This window comes from Lupinus angustifolius, chromosome LG16, assembly GCF_001865875.1.
Source record: "Lupinus angustifolius cultivar Tanjil chromosome LG16, LupAngTanjil_v1.0, whole genome shotgun sequence".
Taxonomy (NCBI): Eukaryota; Viridiplantae; Streptophyta; class Magnoliopsida; order Fabales; family Fabaceae; genus Lupinus; species Lupinus angustifolius.
The window spans coordinates 10,838,457-10,860,581 of record NC_032024.1 but is presented as its reverse complement, the minus strand read 5'-3'; the positions used below and the strand labels follow the sequence as shown (position 1 = coordinate 10,860,581).

Genomic DNA, 22,125 nt, shown 5'->3' with positions numbered 1-22,125 from the left:
GATTATCGATTAAATAACCACTTAATCGATTAAAATTTCTTTAAAACGTATAAGATTCCAAAACATAAACTGATTCAATCGATTAACCATGTCCTTAAACGATTAACGAGTTTTTCATTTGCAAAGACTTAATCGATTAACTTTAACCTTAATCGATAAAAGGTTTTCTAAAAAGACTTATTTAATTTTCCATGAACCTCTAACATGAATGATTAATGTATGGTGCATGATTTTAAAAATGATATAAATATTAATGCATCAAAATCATGTATGTATGCTAAATGCATCAAAATCATGCATGTATGCTAAATGCATCAAAATCATGTATGTATGCTAAATGCACCTAAATCATGTTACGTATGAAAATCTCATATGCATTAGGTTCATACTCTAATTATGTGAGATTTATCATAAGATTCACCTAACTTAGAATCTACCTATTCAAAGTATCATAGGATCTAAAATAAAAAGATTACTCTAGCTTTGGTGATCCTTTCTTGAAGCTTGAATTTTGAGTCTTCATGTTGTTGTAGTTAATTTGCCCTTATGCATAGTCTTTAAGTTTTAAGTTGTCTTCATCAAAATCATTTTCTTGCATGCTTGCATTCACAATTGCCACAAAGTTAACCATCCAATAAAAATGGCCACAAATAAGTTTAAAATAATCACCATGTTGTTTCTTCTAGGAACCTAATAGACGATAATATGATTTGTCCTTATTTATAGTCTTTAAACTTTAAGCTTTGTCTTTATCAAAATCATGTTCTTCTATATGCTTGCACTCACAATTGTCACCAAGTTAACCATCCAATAAAAATGATCACAAATAAGTTTAAAATAATCACCCTGTTGTTTCTTCTACGACCTAGTTGATGATAATGTGAATCTTTTATAAACTAAAATTTATATTGTGGTGCCAATTTAATCTTTCAATGACTTACTTTGTTCCCATTTTCTACCGGGACCAATTTGATGGTTATCATATCTTTAAAGAACCAATATGACGTTTTATTCTAGTGTTTCTCTTATTAAATTGTATTGAAGAAAAACTCTTATGACTGTGTATATTTTTGTTGTACTATGTTATGTATTTATTTTAATTTCCAAATTTATGCTACTTAATAATCAATGAAAACGTAAAACTTGCTTAGTTTGTACCTTTTTATAGGAAAATGTTTTTTTTCTTTTTCAAGAGAAAGGTGAAGTATTGAAGTGAAAATACTTTTGGGGATTCGAAGCTAGACTTTTAAACTTCATATTTCATAATTCTACCAACCTAACTAACTCTTATATTTTCTCTATGCTTAAAATTTGAATTTTTCCCTATTGAAGGGTTACTTTTTTTTCAATTGTGTAATTGCTTATTTTCCCTACCTAGTTGACAATTATAAAAGTTTTAACAAGCACAACTACTAGGATCCTCGATTGCTCACCTGCATCAATTATTATTATTTTTATTTAAGTTTGATTCTTGAGATTTAGTTGTCCAAACCAATTTGATTTGTAGAAACATTTTACTCTTCTCAACCTGATAACACCGTAAATTTTGACCATCTTAGACTAAACCTGAAATGAGTTAGCGGGTTAAAAGAATAGAACTGCCATTCTTTTTAGTACAAGTGCAACACAAATAAAAACGTAAAAATGTTGAAAATGCAAATAATAAATACCACCACATATTCGATATAATAAAAAACAAGAAAATCAGACGTGTAGATGAAAACATTATGGTATTTAAAATTGAAAATTTTAACAAACGAGAATAGAGCTTAACACTAAACTATTGAGTCAAAAATGAAATTTAAAAATAATGAAAAATAAACAAACATATACAACTTATATGGGATAACAAAAAGTTATTCCTTGGTATTTTGGTGCTTTTCTTTTATATACACACGTAAAAAAATTAAAGAAAAATGAGTTATAGAGATAAATTTATTCGTTGCAAAGTAGTGTCGAAATTTATATTCTAATAACAAAGTTAAAAAACATTGCACCCACTTTTTCGGTGATAGTAATTATGATTACCGACAAAGTAAGAGCATCTTAGTAGATTTTGGATTAGTAAATGATATAACATGAATAATGAGATATTATGTTATCAAATCCTTGCATAAGTTTTTTTACCCACAAGAATATGTTATATATCATTTATAAATCAATTATTAATAAAAATGTTATTATATAATACATGTTTTTTTTTTTTTCCGATGAACATAGAGCTACAAGAGCCCCAGGGAGAAAAACAAAACTACAAATTACAACCCCTGCAATAGATAGTAGAGGCACTATCTAGCACAAAAGGGATAGAGCAGAAACTAGGTAGTTTCTCAAACAGTTTAGTATCCATATCCAAACTTAAACCATGTTTAGCAAGGGCATCGGCTACAGCATTTGCCTCTCTAAACACATGTCCCCATATAACATTGGGGAAATTCTTTAACATGAGGCGAATATGGTTGACAAGAGGAGCACAAGAGTGACTAGCATTGCATCCCGATGTCATGAACTGAATACAACACAGAGAATCAGCTTCTATCACTACTCTTTGAAACCCATGTCGATGAAGAAGTTGAAGGCCTAGCAGAATCCCCCAGAGTTCTGCATGGAGAGCGGAACAAGTACCAAGGCGTTTGGAAAAAGCCATGATAAAGGATCCAAAATGGTCACAGATAATACCACCACGAGCTGCCACGTCTGAAGAAGAGGAAAAAGCTCCATTAGAATTTAATTTCACCCAACCTTCCGTTGGAGGACTCCAACTGATCACAAGGGAGTACTGATACGGGTTATATGTGCCATACTACTTGCTTCTTTAATGCTAGCAACCCTTGCCAAAATTTCATCATGTATGGATGTAGCATTAGGGACAAGCTGATTGAACAGCCTCTCATTTCTACTGTGCCAATTGGCATCCAAAGTGACACCAAAAATTAAATTCAATTCTCCAAACCGAATCTCACCCCAACACAAATTATATTACAATCTATCCACTGCATAAATGGTTGATCAAAAAATTCTCATTTTCGACCTAATTGATCAGCTTCCTCCAAACCTCCCAAGCAAAAATACAGCCACGAAAGACATGATCCTGAGTCTTAGGAGCGTCATAGAAAGGGCATTTGTTCGAAGTCCCCATTTGACAAAAGAATCGATTACTATTCGTTGCAAGGCCATCATTTATTATTTTCCATAGAAGCAAATTTATACGGTATGGACCTTTTCAATCCCAGATGTGGACCGCAAGTCTGTTCCTAGGAATGCTAGAGTGGCCTGCAATGACATTATACGCCGAAGCGACAGAGAATTTCCCATCGTTAGTGTGGGACCAAGCTAACATATCCTGGGAATTCCGAATATCTGGAGGATGAATAGCCATAATTCTATTAAGAATATGAGGAGGAATGGTTTGAGCCAACAGAGTCGAATTCCACCCCCTCCCTTCAGTTACAAAATCAGCAACTTTTTGAAAACGGGACTGCTCCCAGCCTTGGGACCACTGATACTGGTTAAGAGGACCCACATTTTGAATTCAATTGTCCTTCAGGAAGTTAATAAGAAGGCCATTTCCTAGCCTCCAGCATATGTTGTTATTTTTCTTATATTTAATGAGAATTTATAAGAAAATATATCATTTTTATGCTACATGAGGCAATGAGCTCAAGGGCTCTCAACCACGTATATAAATATTCTATTGTTCGATTCAATTAGAAATTAGTGAACTAATCCTCATAACGATACGACATGATAACTATATTAGATATGTAATTAGATCGATTAAAACTGGAAAAAATGATCAAAATCAATCAAATTACATCATATTGTATCAATCAAAACGGTTTGTACATGAATTATTTTAATATTTATCAAAATGATACAATAAAGATTCAAGCCTTGAACTATATAGATAGTTCTTTATAGTATATTAACCATTGAACTATAATTTTGTTATATATTCCAAATAATAATATTTATATTCATAAATATATTATATTAATTAGTGACTCGTTCGTGGTTACGATACCATTATACTAGTACTATGACCTGTATAATAACCTTAAAAAAAAGTGCAATGGAACTAAGAGTATGGAGAAAAATGTGATCCTCTTAATTTCTTGTCCATTTTCCTCATTCGATGATTGCTAAAAAATTTAATGACATTTAACCCACTATTTTATTATACACAAATTATTAAAGCACTGAAATCATATCCATTTACTTAGGAATTAGAAAAGAACTGGACCACATCTCTTAGCTCATGGGTCACTGCTAAGGATTCAAGTATTGTAATTCAAAGAGAGATAAAAACTTGTGTAAAAACTTATCTAAGATGCTATATTTAGATATAAATATATGCATTGTTTAATGTTATCATTAAGAATAAATTTTAATTTTAATTAAATTTTTAATGTTTATAAGAATTTTATTGGTTATCTTGACATAAAGGAATATGCACATAAGTCTTTCCCCTAAGGTGGTGCTAAGGAGTTGATCATGGCCAACATTTATGTAAGCATTAAAGAAGCTCGAAGATTCACGAACTTTTAATCAAAGCTATTAACTTCTTTATTTTATTTCTTTCTCTCATTCAATTACATCTATGGTTCACTTTTTAAGGTTGTAAGGTTACTACGTGAAACAAACATAAAAGATGTCCTACCATAAATATTGCATCAGTCAAAAGTTTATGCATATACAAATACAATTTGTATAGTTTACCTGAACGCTAAGTAACATATATTATCTGAATAACAATGACCACGTAGAATCTTAAATTGTACAACACAGGCGTAGATGAGGAAGAATCAACCAATATACAAGCTAAAATTTGAGGCAACACTTGTTAGTATACAGCTTTGGACAATGGACGTGGAGCAACTAATGGACACAAAATGGAGTAGCAGGAAGCAACATATACCGTGTCGATAATGCAGCTGAACTGCTACATCAAATGAACTAACCTCTGATGGCACTGATTCTGCAATCATAGAAAATTAAGAATCACCATACCATACATTCCACTACTCAAGATTGGAGATCGGAAGTTTCAAGCTCAAACCCAGAACACTCAACATCCAAGGCTTTTCATTATGCTGATCAGCTCATTGATCACGGTTCCAGGATCAACGTGTGACCCAACAAGGTTAATTGCATGATAGTCCAACCCTTTCCACCGGGCGATATATGCAAAATGTGGGCGTCTGAATTGGCTAGCGATAATCTCCAGAATCACGGTTTCAGGCAATGCAGATACTATGTGAGTCAGACCAGCACCATGGGCACCAATGATTACCGATGCATCTTGAATGGCTCGTACCTGTTCCTTCATAGACATGTGCGCAAATAATCCGTTGACAAGATTAATTTTGCATCCATTATAATCAGATGCCCAGCTCTTTAAGGATTCATAGACTTCTTGCTCATTACTTAGCCGCGACTCAACTTTACCACCATGGCGTGGATGAGCTAAATAATCTTCACGACGAACAAAAAGGACATTATGTCCAGAGACTGGTTTTCTAACATTGCGTATATTTAAAGGTAGCCCAAATGCAGCTTTGATCATTTCTCCAAACTCCGAAAGGCGTGCGGTTTTGTGGTTATCAGGCTTTTGCCACAGTTCTTGTGCAGAAGCACCACTACAACTTATATCTTCTGTTAGTCCTTTAAACAGTGCAGTCTCATATCCCAAAGGTGAGAGAATTACATGACGAAAACAAACAGTACCACTGAAGTTCTTGGCATATCTGATGCTTGAGAATAATGCTTTCCATGTCTCTTCAAGAGGAGTCTGAAAATTTTCAATGTTGGAGAAAGTATTAAAGCAACAAAGAATTATGATATTTTCCTTAGTTTTCAACCAGCCAAATAAAACTAACTAATAAGTAAAAAACTAAAAATAAATGTTCATATTTATGTAGAAGGCAGGAAAATAGCAATATCTAAGAACCATGAATATTTAACTATCACATTTTACTGATTTCTTGATGCAATGATGCAGACAAAAAAAGATATTGTTGAACTGTCCTTGACAGTGGAGCCTCCAACCATCGTGGAGTCACATTGTTACCAAGGCATGAGAAGAATGAAGAACCACAAGTGAGACATCATGTCTTGAACCAAAACTTCAAGGGTCTATTTGCGAGTTGAGTTTTGGAGGGGAAAGAAGGAAATGGGAAGGCTTTAGAGCCATCTCAAAAGTGTATTTCATGACTCTCAAGCCTTCCATTTCCCTTTCTTCCCCTCTAAAACCCAACCCGCAAATAGACCTTAAGGCAATGATTCATGGGTTTTTTCACTTATATATCTAATGTGGGACTTCACGCTTGAATAAACCCAACAATTTCTATCTCAAGTGTTGGTACCATTGTTAAACTGGCACAGATTTAAGAAGAAGGAAAAGATAGGAATTTAAAGAATACCTCGAGGATCAGGAAACCCTAGATCCCTGTTTTATTGAATATAGTAGAAATTGTTACAATGGAGAAGAAGATAGATTCTAGAAGGAATTACAATAGCTGATTTCCCAGAAATCAGTTACCCAACCAATACTTTCCCAAAAAGTATCTTTAACTACTACCTAGTTTTCTATTTATAGATTTCTTAACTAACTTCTTTTAGGAAGTTAGTTATTTTCGGTTATGCCTTGTTGCCCCCCCAAAGTGCCACCTTGTCCTCAAGGGGAAAGTGTGGAAAGGTCTCTCTGAGTTGATCAACCAGCTCCCAAGAATTGTCACAATTTGGGAGTTTGTCCCACTGTACCAAAACCTCTAGTTGCCCATCACTTCTTTCTCTGCACTGCAATAAGGCACTTGGGCTCACTTGTAGTTCATACTCTTCAAAGAGCATAGGTGGCAGTGGTTGAGCTTGTTGTACTGGCTTCGGGAATTTTTTTAACAATGATACATGGAACACCGGATGGATCTTGGCATGATTAGGGAGTTCCAATCTATAAGCCACTGAACCAATCTTCTCTAAAATTTGATAAGGGCCATAGAACTTTGCTGCTAACTTAGCTATAGGTCTCTTAGCTAATGACTTCAATTTGTAAGGTTGAAGCTTCAAAAACACCCATTCTCCTACCTCAAATTCCACCTTCCTTCTATGCTTATCAGCTTGACCTCTCATCATGTCTTGAGCCTTCAACAAATTCTGTTGTAACTCTTGCAACACCACATCTCTATCTTGAAGTAATTGATTAAATGCCTCTACCTTAGAAGTGAAGGTACATCCTTTAATCAAGATAGGAGGATCTCTCCCATATAGAGCCTTAAATGGAGTCATGTCAATTGACCCATTATAGGTAGTATTAAACCAAAACTCTGCCCAAGGAAGCCATTCTACCTACTGCTTGGGTTTAGTCCCTACAAAACACCTTAGATAGGTTTCTAAGCTTCTATTAACCAACTCAGTTTGCCCATCAGTCTTATTGTGGTAGGCAATGATATACTTCAATTTAGTTCCTGCTAATTAGAACAATTCTTGCCAGAATTGACTGAGGAAGATTTGGTATCTGCCAGAAATGATGGTTGCTGGAAAACCATGTAACCTAACCACCTCCTTTACAAACATAGCTGCCACATCTCTAGTTAGCATTGAAAGGGTGGCCCAAAGGATGGAAATGAGCATATTATGTGAGTCTATCTACTACAACAAATATGGTATCCTTTCCCTTAGCTTTAGGTAAGCCAGATATGAAATCCATGGAAATATCTCGCCACACTTGAGTAGGAATTGGCAAAGGTTGCAACAAACCACTAGGGGCTAAGGTGAAGTATTTCTGTCTTTGGCAAACATCACAAGTTTCCACATAATGTTTCACATAGCTCCTCATACCCTCCTAATAGAAGAAACTAGAGACCCTCTTGAATGTTCTAAAGAAACCAGAGTGTCCCTCAGCCACACTATCATGACATTCATCTAGGATTAAGGGAAGTTTATTGGAATTCTTGGGTAGTACTAACTTCCCTTTATACAATAACCTTCCTGCCTGAAACTGGAATCCAGGATGTGAATTAGGCTCATAAACTAGATCTTGTATCACCTTTTGCCATTTAGGTTCTTGTTGCAGGTCTTGAAACCAATCCTCTGCATCCTCTAGGTTGATGATAGACACAGCAGCATACATAGTTTTCCTGGAAAGGGCATATGCAACTATATTTTCCCTTCCAGGCTTGAATTGAATTTCAAAATCTAATCCAATAAGTTTGACTGCCCACCTAAACTGCTATTCACTGAAAAGTCTCTGTTCTGTGAGAAATTTGAGGCTTCTCTGATCTGTTCTAAGAATAAAATGCCTCCCCATCAAATAGTGCTTCCATTTCTGGATTGCTTGCACAACTGCCATGAGCTCTCTTTCATAGACTCACTTCATTTGTGCTCTAATTGATAAACCTTTGCTCCAAAAAGCCAAAGGCCTACCCTCCTACATCAACACTGCCCCCAAGCCTTTACTAGAAGCATTTGTTTCAATCACGAAGGTCTTAGAGAAATCAGGGACTGCCAAGAGGGGTAAGTTGATCATAGCAGTTTTCAACCCCTGGAAAGCTATGGATGCCTCCTCTCCCCATACAAAATTATCCTTTTTCAATAAGTCAGTCAAGGGCTTGGCTATCTTACCATACCCTTGTACAAACTTTCTATAATACCCTGTGAGACCTAGGAACCCCCTTAAACCTTTCAAGTCCTTAGGAATTGGCCAAGTCTTCATAGTAGCAATCTTGGCTTGATGTTCTGCCACTCCTGACCCAGATATGATATGCCCTAGATATTACAAACTAGGCCTAGCAAAGCAACACTTCTTTTTATTAATTTTCAAGGAATTTGAACTCAATACCTCCAACACCTATCTCAAATGTTCCTGATGGGCAGCCTCCCCCTTGCTATAGATCAAGATGTCATCAAAAAATACCAATGCAAATTGTCTTAGGAAGGGCCTCGAGACCTCATTCATCAAAGCCTGAAATGTAGAGGGGGCATTTGTTAAGCCAAAGGGCATTACAACAAATTCATAATGCCCCTCATGGGTCCTAAAGGCAGTCTTCTCAATATCATTCCCATTCATCCTAATTTGGTGATAGCCTGACTTTAAGTCCAGTTTGGTAAATACATTAGCCCCTCCAATCTCATCTAGCAGCTCTTCTATTATAGGGATGGGAAATTTGTTAGGAATGGTGATTCTGTTCAAGGCTCTGTAGTCCATACAAAACCTCCAACCTCCATCCTTCTTCTTGACCAATATAATTGGACTAGAATAGGGACTAATACTATGCCTTATTACCCCTGATTTCAACATCTCTCCTACTAACCTCTCTATTTCTGTTTTCTGAAAATGAGGGTATTTATAGGGCCTCAAGTTTGGAATTGTAGCCCCTTCTATCAAATGTATTGCATGATCACACCTTCTAGTAGGGGGTAACTCCTTAGGATCCACAAACAACTCTTCAAACTCTACCAGTAAGTTGAGAATATGCCCTGAAGGAGTGGTGGGGGGTATTTCTTCACTTTGAACAGGTTCACATTGTATTAACAAACCTTCTCCCTCTTCTTTCAGAATTTGCATCAGTGCTCCAAATGGAAGCTCTGTTCGAGCCAAAACTGGATTCCCAGAGATTTTGATCCATTCACTCCCCCTCTTCACAGTGAGCTCTAGCCTTCCAAAATCAGCTTTGACTTCCCCTAACTGAGCCAACCAATCCAATCCCAACACTATGTCCACCCCCTTGAGGTTAAAGAGATAGAAATCTTGTACCTCATTAAGTTGTTGTAGCTGGAACTTCAAATGCTCACACTTCCCCTTGCATCTCACCCTATGGCCATCACCTACTTCCACCCAATAAGCAAGGGTATCCACTACCTATAATTGCAACTTCTTCACCATTTCTGTAGGAATAAAATTGTGAGAAGCTCCACAATCTATTAAGATGATCACTGACCTTTCATCCACCCATCTCTCCACCTTCCAAGATCTAGTAGTTGTAAAACCTGTCATGGAACACAATGATAAATGCAGAGATTTAAAAGTTTGCAACTGCTCCTCCCCTTCTTCATTGCCCTCCTCCTCTGCTTCTACTAGTATCATTCGAAGTTGCTTATTTCTACATTTGTGTTCCCTATTGTAGGGTTCATCACAACGAAAGCACAACCCCTTTTCCCTTTTCTCCCTTATTTCTGCATTAGACAAGTGCTTGAATTCTCCTAACTTGTTCTTCACACTCTCCTCAGAATGAGTTGGTCCAAGACTTCTCATCGAATTGCTACAAGTAGAATTTTCCCACCTCCTATCCGTATTGGGCCTGCACTCCACAGTGGCAGTCTTTGTATAAGAGTTGCTTCTGGACCCTCTAGATCCTCTTGGAATGTAAGCAGGATGAATTTTTTTCGTTATCAACATATTCTTCTGCTCAATTAATAAGACTTTTTGTATCATGTCTGATAAAGATTGCAACTCATATAGCTTCACCTCTGCTTGTAATTCTTCCTTCAAACCATTTAGGAAAATGCCCCTAACACACTCCTGGTCTATGGACCTCAAAGCTCCTACATATTTTTTGAAATCCTCGACGGTTCCTGTCTGCTTAAGAGCCAATAACTGCTCGAAAGGGTTCTGAACCATGGAGGGTTGGAACCTACACACCACTGCTATCTTGAATCCATCCCAAGTGGGGCTCGGATTACACTTCTCCCACCAATGGAACCAGCTCAAAGCCTTACCCTCCAACGCCATGACTGTAGCTTGCATCTTCTCTTCCTCCGTTACTTCCCTAAGAACGAAATAATGTTCTAAGCGATGTGTCCATCCAAACGCGTCTTCTCCGGCGAAAATTGGAATTTCTAATCTACGCCACTTCTCTCTGCGCAATGTTTCTTCACTTCGTTCTCCCCCACTTCCTCTTCCTTCTTGCGGTGAACTATTACGATTACGATTACGATTGCGACCTAATTGCGACATTAACTCTGCGATTTGTTCTCCATGTTTTCTGGCTAATGCCTCTGCATACTCCAAACGTGTTCTCATCTCTTCTCGTTCCTGTTCCCAGTCTTCGTTGCTTCTTGCCATAGTTCTTGTCTTCATACGCAGCACAGAGGATACGTGGTTTTCAGGCACCAGAATTGGTGCTCTGATACCAGTGTTAAACTGCCACGGATTTAAGAAGAAGGAAAAGATAGGAATTCAAAGAATACCTCGAGGATCAGGAAACCCTAGATCCCTGTTTTGTTGAATATAGTAGAAATTGTTACAATGGAGAAGAAGATAGATTCTAGAAGGAATTACAATGGCTGATTTCCCATAAATCAGTTACCCAACCAATACTTTCCCAAAAAGTATATTTAACTACTCCCTATTTTTCTATTTATAGATTTCTTAACTAACTTCTTTTAGGAAGTTAGTTATTTTCGGTTATGCCTTGCTGGCGCCTCACGTACACTTTAGTGATTGGAGGTTTCTTCCTCATCCTAATTCTATCAACCATACACTTACCGGTCCTCTCCCATTAAGTCCACCATGTCCCAATTGAACTATTGGCTTTGATACCACTTGTTGGACCCGTCTGCGACCGGGGAGCCTTCTACCACGAGGGAGTCCCATTGTTAACTAGGGCATGGTAAGAGTGGAGAACTACAAATGACTCACCACATCTTGAACCAAATCTTAAGGCAGTGATTCATGAAACTTTTCCACTTATAAACTCTTTCACTCATCCCATTATATCCAATGTGAGACTTCACACTTTAATAAACCCAACAATTGTTAGGACGTTCAAAATATATTCTTATATGTAGTCTCACATTGCCTAGTATTGGAATGAATGAGAAATTAAAGATATATATGAGACTCAAATCCCTTATTATAATATACACCAGTGTTTTAAATTGTGGTTGCGGTCATTGTGATTGTTGTGATGCGGATTACAACCGTTGCGGTGTGAATAATTTTATGAGTAAGATATATTTTTGAAATTAATGTGGTTGCGTTGCAGCCTAATGCAACCCATATACAGTCTGATGTAGTTGCGTTGCGGCCAAATGCGACCGCATCATTGTAATTCAATGTCATACTGCAATTGCGATGTGATGCGGTTGTAGCGGCCACCACAACCGCATCACTTGATGCGGTCCGCAATTAGAATCACTCATGCGCTAATTAGAAATGGCTCATGGGCTTTGATATCATAGATGTGATAGAACTTGTATTCTTTATTCTCTAGTATTATTTTGATAACTCTCAATACTCCTAGAGTGGCACAATTGGTCGAACTCTGTTAAAAAGTTCTCATGTTTTATTTTCTTCTATTTATTCTTTGCACTTTTTTTTATTGTTGATGGTCAACGCTGCGCAATCCCTTCCGCTGGACCAACAACTGGTATCAGAGTCAATTGTAGATGACTCTTAACCCAGGCAGCACATTCATGGTGAAGTTCAACAGAACTCATAATTTTAGATCATTGCAAAAGAGGGTGAAGGACGTGTGGTGGACAAGATCTGTCAAAGGTGTTGTACGAGAATAAACCAGATGAGTTGAAGGAGAAGGAAACATGGCGAGACCTTGGTGGGACCATAACTATGTTGGATCCATAACCCTAGAAGTCCAAAGTGAGATCAAGGTGGACATAGCGACTCAAGTGCCGAGTCAGGCTCTGAGACACGTGCAATAATATCTCTCTAGATGTTTAAAAGGATGATATCATTTGAGATGAAAAGTAGAGTATCCTTATGGTGTGTCCGCTATGTCATGGTGAAGGATGTTAATTGCGGGAGTCCTAAAAGGTGGTCACGTGGTAAGGGTAGAGGGCTTAGGGAGTGGAGTGATAAGGATGTTGAGGGTTCAATTCCCACCTTCCACAAAAATACTAACATTTGCCTATAAAAAAAGATGTTAATTACTAACGGATCCACAAAAGCATGTAGGCGCTAACTGACTTTGATGTGAGTGTAACACAGGTATTGACTTGAATGTAAGGTATAACACAGACATTGATAGAGATACAGGGCGTGACACGAGCATTGGCTTCGATGCAAGGATGTGATACGAACATTGGCTTGGCAATGATGCAAGGTATGTGTTGTAGATATACTTCTTAAGGTGGAGTATGATAGTTCTTTTGAACTATGATTGTTGGAGTAGACAATGGTCATAGTGGATGAGGCTTTCCAATGAAGCTCCAAGGTTTAGCTTGATTGATTAATGAAGAGAGCGATTGTTGGTGAACTTTGGTGTAGTGGCTTCATAATATTGAAAAACTTCCTAGCAATAGAAAGCTAAGTGGCGTGTTCCATTAGACGGTCGTGTGAGAAGATTAGGGATGGCAACGAGCACGAGCGGGCACGGGTAGTAACTACCCGTTTTACACAGAAGAAATTTTACCAATACCCGCCCGTACCTATTTGCAGGTTTTCTACGGGTTTTAGCGAGTACCCGCAGGTAGAATGGGTACTCACAGATATATGTTAGGTGCTTTAAAATTTAAAAAAAAAAAACTTTCTATGAGGGTTACTTTTTTGACATTTTGTACGTGAAGTACTTGTTAGCCGAAAAAAGTCAACGAAAACAATATTGCTTGAACAAATTGTGCAACGTGCACAACCAAATTAAAAATTTAAATTCAACAAGATAATAAAAAGTAATTTCCTATAGAGAATAAAATATTTACTCACACCAGGAGATAACTTATTTCTTTAAACTCACTCATTGTTTGAGATATGTCTTATTTTTTTTTTATAATATATTTTAAAATAAAAACTTCTAGAGATGAATGAAATAAAACACATGTCAAACAATGAGTGGATTTAAGGAGATAAGTTATCTCCTTGTAAGAGGAGATACTTTATTTTCTTTCCTATATTGCGAGTATCCGTGGGCAAAGGTACCACTATACTCAAACCCACCTGTATATATTGCGGGTAGTTTAAGAACCCACTTCTAAAACCTACGGGTACCCATTTGTGACCACTACAAGTTTGGAAAGCTAGGCTACTAGGAATGATGTAGGAAGGAACATCATTTTAATATTTTAGCAATTATTTTTTATTATTTTTTCATTATCGTTTCAGTACATTTTCTTTAGTATTTAAACACTTTTGGGATGTAGTCAAAAAACATATTATCTTCATTAATAAAATTTGAGAGTTTTCTCTTTCTGATGGATTCCAGAGTTTATCTGTCAGGTTTGTCGCTTGCAAACTTGTGTTATCGTCCTAGGTTAGGTGTTTGCCGATCCTTTGTGCTTCCGATTGCATCAAGTGACATCAGAGCAGGTTTTCTCCTGCCTCTTTTCGTAGCTTGAACAATCATGGGAGATCAATTGTTGACCAAAGCAGATCTTCAAGGTTTTACCGCAGTTTTTACCACAACCCTAATTGCTCTTACTGAACATTTGGCGACTTTAAATCAGGTGATGAACAATGCCAACAACGGGAACCAACGAAGAGACGGGGGAGGAGAACCGCACAGGGTTCCACACGGCGTAAACAATAATCGCGTTGTTATTGAGGAAGAGATGGTTGACCAAAGAAATCATTAGTATAATCACAACTATCGGCATTCACCTATGTTTAACTTTATCAACATTTTATCTCACATCAAGCATGTTAAGGCTCTTCCCATTACTCAGACTTTCAACTCACTTACCTTTTCATCGCCTCCATTCGTTTTCACATCACCACATGTCAGTTTCCTCAAGAAATTTAGATTCATAAATAGACATATCTCTTTAGGCACATTAAAGCCTAAGGATTCATCTGAAGATGTAAAGAAAATATATTCAAATAAAAAGGCTCTTGCAGATTCAACGCCTATGCATAATAACTTGAGTGAAATACAGGAAAATACCTATCAAAAGATTTTTGTAAGCAATGTTGCAATCAAACTACCACAACCCTTGAAGTATAATTGTGGTAGCCCTAGCTATGATCCAACACTTTGTGTTGACGAGGCTAACAGTCTTTTGAAGTTACATAGTGAGGCAGCATCAGATGTTACCTGTGTTCAGGAAGAAGGTTATGAAACATATTCAATTGAGGGCGAAATTCTTCTTGAAGGAACATGTCAGATTGATTCAGAGAGTTAATGTCCAGAATGTGATTGGGATGGTTTAATTCTTCATCTCCCTGATTTGTTGATTTTCAATTCACCTAATGAAGCATGAGCTTTTCATGCTCTATTTCAGAAACCTTTGGACTCTTCTATCAATTTTACGTCTATGTTACCGCAATCTACCATCAATAATGGTACCAAATTGAAAATTGTTGATTTAGATGTTTTGGTTTCTGAACATGAAAATCAAGATAAGGTGAGTGCTATTAGGGATTGGCCTACATCTAAGTCGGTGACAAAGCAATTTTCATTGTTGGGCCACTTTCTACAGGAGGTTTCCAGTTAATACGTACAACAAACTGCAGTCACACAAGTATGGTATGGTCCGTTCAATGTGACTCGAAAGATCAATAATAATGCCTATGTGGTAGCTATCCCAGATTCCATAAATATATCCAATACTTTCAATGTTGCTGACATTCATGCGTATCAACCAGAGGATGCTCTTTGTTAAGAAGAGAACTCGAGGTCAAGTGCCATCAGATGCAGCGGAAGCACAAAGGATTGACAAGCGTCAAACCTAGAATGAAAACACAAGTTTGCAAGCAACAAACCTCGTAGATAAACTCTGGAATCCACCAGAAACAAAAAAGCTCAAATTTTATTAATGAATATAATATGTTGTTTATGGCTACATCCCAAAAGTGTTTAAATACTAAAGAAAAGGTACTAAATGAAAAGATATTGAAAAAATACTGAAAAGATAATGAAAAGATAATTACTAAAAATATTAAAATGTTGTTCCTTCCTACATCAGTCTCCTCCACCTCCAAAGAACTCGACCCCGAGTTCTCTTCTTAATAAAGAGCCTCATATGTCTAATACTCATGAATGTCAGCAACGTTGAAAGTATTAGTTATATTCATTGAATCTGGGAGAGCTACCACATAGGCATTGTCATTGATCTTTCTAGTTACTTTGAACGGACCATACTTGCGTGGTTGCAGCTTGTTGTAAGTACCAACAGGAAACCTTCTATAGAAAGTAGTCAAACCATGAAAACTGCGCACCTTAGTCAGTGACGTAGGTGTAGGTCAATCCTTGATAGCACTCACCTTATCTTTATTTTCATGTTTAGAACCCAAAGCATCTGAATCAACAATTTGCACTTTTGGACTATCATTGATGGTAGATTTCGGTAACAGAAACGTAAAAAATTGATAGAAAAGTCCAAGAGTTTCTGAAATACGGCATGGAAAACTCTCGCTTCATTAGGTGAATTGAAAATCAACATATCACGCGGATCGGATCGCGAATTAAACTATCTCAATCACATTCTGGACATTCACTCTAGATCAATCTGAGAGGTTCCCTCAAGAAGAACTTCGCCCTCAACTGAATTTGTTTCGTAGCCTTCTTCCTGGACATAGGTAACTTCTGATGCTGCCTCACCATGCAACTTTAAAAGACTATTAGCCTCGTCAACACAAAGTGTTGGATCATAACTAGGGCTACCACAATTATACTTAAAGGGTTGTGGTAGTTTGATTGTAACATTGCTAACATAAATCCCTTGATAGGTATTTTCATGTATTTCCCTCAAGTTATTATGCACAAGAGTTGGAGAGTCTCTTCATTTGAATAGATTTCCTTTACATCTTCAGATGAATCTTTAGGCTTTGATGTGCCCAAAAAGATAGCGGATGGAGGCAACGAGAAGGTAAGTGAGCTGGAAGTCTGAGTAATGGGAAGAGCCTTAACAGACTTGATAGGAGATAAATTGTTGATAAAGTTGAACATAGGTGAATGCTGGTAGTCGTGATCTATGAAGCACATATATTGATACGTGTGTCAGGTACGATATGTATCCGATACGTCGACACGTATTTTTTTCAAAATACAGGATACGATACGTTCAGGGATATGCGTATAAAATAATAAAATATAATAAAATTATAAGTGTAAATCAAAATATCCAAAGTAAAAAATATAATGGAAATTTAAAATCATTGACCTCCATAACAAATCTATCTTATTCTATTTTAATGAAAACAAATCTATCCTAAAATCATTGCCCTCCAAAACAAATATATTTTATCCTATTTTAATGAAAACGAATCTATGTTATCATGTTTTATTGAAAACACATCTATCTTATCATGTTTTATTGGAAACAAATCTATCTTATCCTGTTTTACTGAAAACGAATCTATATATCCTATACTTTACTGAAAACGAATCCATATATCCTATATTTTATTGAAAACGAATCGGATACGTGTCTTAATATTTATTTATTTATTTTATTTTTTTAATTTTTGGATACTCTATGGATACATATCTTTCACGAATCTGAGCGTATCCGTGTCGGATACGTGTCGGACACCGACACGTGAGGGTGTTTGACGAATCCGTGCTTCACAGGTCATGATTATACTGTCGACTTCCCTGAAAAACCATCTCTTCTACAATAATAGTGTGATTATTGCTTCCACTGCACGGAACCCTATGCAATTTTCCTCATGTCTCTTCGTTGATTCTCGTTGTTGGCGTTGTTCATCACGTGATTTGTGAAAGTCGTCAACTATTTAGTAAGAGCAGTTAGTGTCGTGGTAAAAGCCGAGGTAGAATTCTAAAGATTGATCTCCCATGATTGTTCAAGCTACAAAAAGAGGCAGGAGAAACCTGCTCTGATGCCACTTGAGGTAGTCGGAAGCACAAATGATTGGCAAGCGTCAAACCTAGAATGAAAACACAAGTTTGCAAGCGACAAACCTGACAGATAAACTCTGGAATCCACCAGAAAGAGAAAACTCTTAAATTTTATTAATGAATATAATATGTTGTTCATGGCTACATCCCAAAAGTGTTTAAATATTAAAGAAAAATATTGAAAGGATATTGAAAAGATAATGAAAAGATACTGAAAATATAATTAAAGGAACATCGCTAAGGATACTCAGAAAAACTTATGCGAATGAGGAGCAGACTCTCATGCAATTGAGTTGATAAAAAGAGTTATGGACTGAAGAAGATGGAGCTGAATAATTGCTAAGGTGGAGATCATTATGGAAGAGGATATTCGTTTATTTCAATGAAGGTGGAGATTGTTAGCGAAACTTGAAATATATAATTGTATAAAGTCCCATATTGCCTATTATTAGAATGGAGGAGAGAAAAGTCAGAAAACAATGTTATATATTGGACTCAAGTCTCTTGTTATAATATGCACAAATTAGATACATTTCATGGGTGTGCGAAAGCTTGTAATCTTTATTCTCTAATAATATTTTGGTAGCTTCCAACGCTCTCATGGACAAGCATAATTAGCCGAATCTCATTAACAAATTCTCATATTTTCTTCTCTTCTATTTATTCTATACACTTTATTTGATTGTTTGTGGTCAATACTATCCAATAATCATTTTCATTGCACCTAACAGATACTCCAAGTTCAATAAGGATGGCAAAGAATGACTATGGTTATTTCTTAAGCTAAATATAAATAGAAAAATAACTACCCTAACAAATTTCCATTTAGTAATGAGGGAGAAATAAGTCCCCATGTCTTGTTGGGTGAACTTCTCACGCATAACCCCAATATACCATAAATACCATTGAATATATAAAATCATTCATGTGCCTTCACCTAACATCTTAAGCTTTCGGGAGACATGGTATTAGAGATCTTCTCTCACCAAGTGATCAGGAGTTCAATCCTTTCAAAGTCCACGCTTCAACCGAAAGGGATATGGGGAAGTGTTAAATATACAAAATCATTCATATGGCTTCACCTAACATCAATATTATCTTAATATCATAAAGTTCTTTACCAACCTTCCACCTGTTATTTAATAATTTTCCATATCCATTTTAACAAAAGATTAACTACGTATTGGGAATCAATTGTTTTCCTTTGGAGGAAAAGACAATGAAATCTAAAAATGACGTTAATATTTGTTTGATACTATCAAGGATATCCTCTCACATGATATTCATTCAGGGTGCATGATTGTCTCTCCCAACAAGTGTCACTCCTAAAAATCGAACTCATGACCTTTTCGTCATCCTAAGGATTTAACGGGACCTTGCACCACTAGACCAACGCCTTGTTGGTAAATGATATATGACAACTTAAACTTTTCTACTTATATATATAACATGTTATCATGTGTTATTCTTGAATTTTACCACACAATTAGAGTTATGTAAGTCATTCTAATTAATCTATACAAGAAATGAATGCATGGTCCAATTCCTGTTGCTATATTTTATTTAAGGAAACATAAAGTAATTGTTAATTTAATTTTCATGAGATTATAAAGTTACTCACATAGTTAAAACCTTTCTTTCTTCTCTTCACGCCTTGATGATCCTTTGGAATTATATATCCAAAACCTTACTTTTGACCCACATTTTTTCAGTTTCTTATTCAAGAAAAAAAGGAAAACATATGTTTGCAGAAGATGAATACATGACAAACCAACATAATCAAAGATTGTGCATGCTTTAACTATGTTTGCAGAGGACAAAAATATGCACACAAAAAACGCATTATTAAACTTCAAGGAAAGCAATTAACAAAACTGGTCATGCATACCATACAGTGGCCATCTACAAAGACCACATGAGGTCGATTAGGCAAGCCAATGACTCTAGAAGAAACATACGCACTGTACCAGTCTGTAATAGTGTGAAAAAGATTAGCATACTCAAAGCGTGTCACAAGAAGTGTTGGTTCCTCAATCCACTGCAAGTAGAAGCCATTGTGTCAGAAGCACTTTGTTGAAATATAGAGTTTTAGGTACAGGGAGGAAAATGAATACTCAAAATACAATATTTGTATTGATATTATATGATGTGATACAAAAGACAAAACATTCTATTTATAGTTTTATACTAATGTTAGACATGTAAATACTTAAGTAAACAAATCATAAAAGATAAGATAAAATAATCTTAATCATAAAAAACCTTCTAAGACTTCTAAGATACTCCAAACTAATAGTAGATATAATCATAATAATATGAGATATTCTCTCGATATCCAAATATCCTCTATACTTCTCTATAAGATAATTTAACATATCACAAGATACTTTTGTATATTCTAAAATACAAAAGAAGAAGCTACACAGTCAAACAAAGATAGCAATTAGACTGTAGCAAATTATATCAAAAGATAAAGAAGCAGTTGCAAGAGCTAAGGGTTTAAACAAAGAAAGAAATCATAAGGAGAATGACAAACAATTTAAATTTGAGGTAGCATTTGCATTGCATTTATAAAAGTTGAGGATAATTGTAGAGTAAACCAGCTGCAATTGCACACCATTGTTATGGTTGTATACATGACCCAAACTGCAACATTGTGGGCTCAAATAAGGTACGATTGTAGTTTAAGACACTGGATTGAAAAGTATAATCTTTCATACAACTGGAGTCCAAACTAGTTATTCAATTGCTGTTTGAATGCTCGAGATCTCTACCTCTTTTCCCTTAACTTGTTCAGCAAAAAAACTTGTAATGGTTTTCAAGAGAGTTTCTGTCTCTAATTAACAGAGAGATTGGGCAACCCTTGCTAACAAACAAACAACTGATTTTACTTACACCATTGCACTAAACCCCCCAAATAGATGGGAACAAACCAAAAGATCTTTATAGCTCCTCCAAAAACCACTGGGATTGATTTTTTAGGGTTAATCTAATGACTATGTCACTGAGTAAACTGATTGAAGTTGGAAGACAAAAAAATAACACATTTTTTTGGTACTACCAAGGGTGAAGGTAAGGAACTAATCCCTTTCGGAGTGTGTGGTTATCCTCCCAACAAGTGTCCTTCCAATAATCGAACCCTATAACATTATGGTCTTCTGGGATCGTGTATGGCCTTATACCACTAGACTTCAGTACTATCAAAAGTGAAACTTTTAACAATTTCATCCAATTTAATGACTAACCCTAAACACCCACATGATCAAATTCAGAAGCAGAAAGCCAAAAAAAGGGAAAAAAATTATAATAAATATATTAAATAAAAATGAAATATTTCCCCCCTCACCTCATGACAAGAAAAGTCCTTCCCTGCAACGATCCGAATCTTACTAATCAAATCACGCATTGTATGCATCATAACCTCACCATTACGAACATACCGATCCAGAAAGTCATGCTCCACTACCATTTTCTCTTCATTTCCACTAAAATCTTCACCTCCATCAACCTCAAACGCACCGTTTTGGAAAACAGGAAGCTCATCCTCTTCCTTCCTCCCAATAACATCCTTTAACTCCTCCCCACCCTTCGCCATTCGTATCCTGTCCACCACCATCCTCACCCTTCCACCCTCACATATCGAGCTCTGCAGCGTCTCACTGTGCCAGCACCGGAACCACCCAGCTCCGGTGAAGGGCTCAAGACGGCACGTGAAGCCGTTGCCGAAGTAGTCCTCGCAGGAGGGGAGGGGGACAAGAACGTTGGTGTTGTTTCTAGAGGGTCGGGACCAAGGGAGGTAAGAAGGTAGAATTGGCCACGGTTTTGAAAATCGTTGGTGTTGTTGGTGTTGTTGTTGGGGTTGAATGAAAGGTCGTATATTTGAAAAAGGGTGAGTGTTGTTGGAGTGTGAAGAAGAGGAAGAGTGAGAAGTGAAGTAGAAGAATATAGATATGGAGTTGAGGGCGAAGAGGAAGAGTAGGATCTTCAGAAGCAAAGTGTTTCTTTTGCTCATCGTTGGTTTCGGTGACTCTCTCCTCTCTCTCTCTCCTCTCTCCTCTCTCTCTCTCCCTCTTCTAGTGGTATAGGTGTCCACGACTCACACACACACCATGGTTCTCCAAGAATTAATGTTGATTCTTACCTATTAATTAAGTGATATCAAGTTTAGTCAATTATATGTAAATATTAGTATTAAGTGTGTCTTTACTTAGACATTTATTTTATGTGTTCAATTAGTATGTTTAATGGAACTACATTTATATAATTTTTGTTCCAATTTATCATTTATCTTTCTATCTTTCTATAATAGTTATGTATTTATTTTCTCTCTTATTAATTATTAATTAACTATATTATATATGTTATGTGCAGTTGATAA

General features: G+C 36.4%; 1 protein-coding gene across 2 annotated transcripts; it reads right to left on the bottom strand.

Annotated features, from left to right (window-relative positions):
* On the bottom strand, positions 4,642-21,855 carry LOC109330108 (beta-(1,2)-xylosyltransferase). 2 transcript variants are annotated; one of them, XM_019564142.1, is made up of 4 exons: positions 21,094-21,855; positions 19,636-19,785; positions 5,030-5,791; positions 4,642-4,951 (listed from the first exon to the last, which is right to left on the bottom strand). In XM_019564142.1, exons 1-3 carry the CDS (start codon positions 21,757-21,759, stop codon positions 5,069-5,071), a joined length of 1,539 nt encoding a protein of 512 aa, XP_019419687.1. In that variant the 5' UTR covers positions 21,760-21,855; the 3' UTR covers positions 4,642-4,951; positions 5,030-5,068. The 2 variants fall into 2 exon arrangements, with proteins under 2 accessions (XP_019419687.1, XP_019419686.1); XM_019564141.1 differs by having other exon boundaries at positions 4,642-5,791.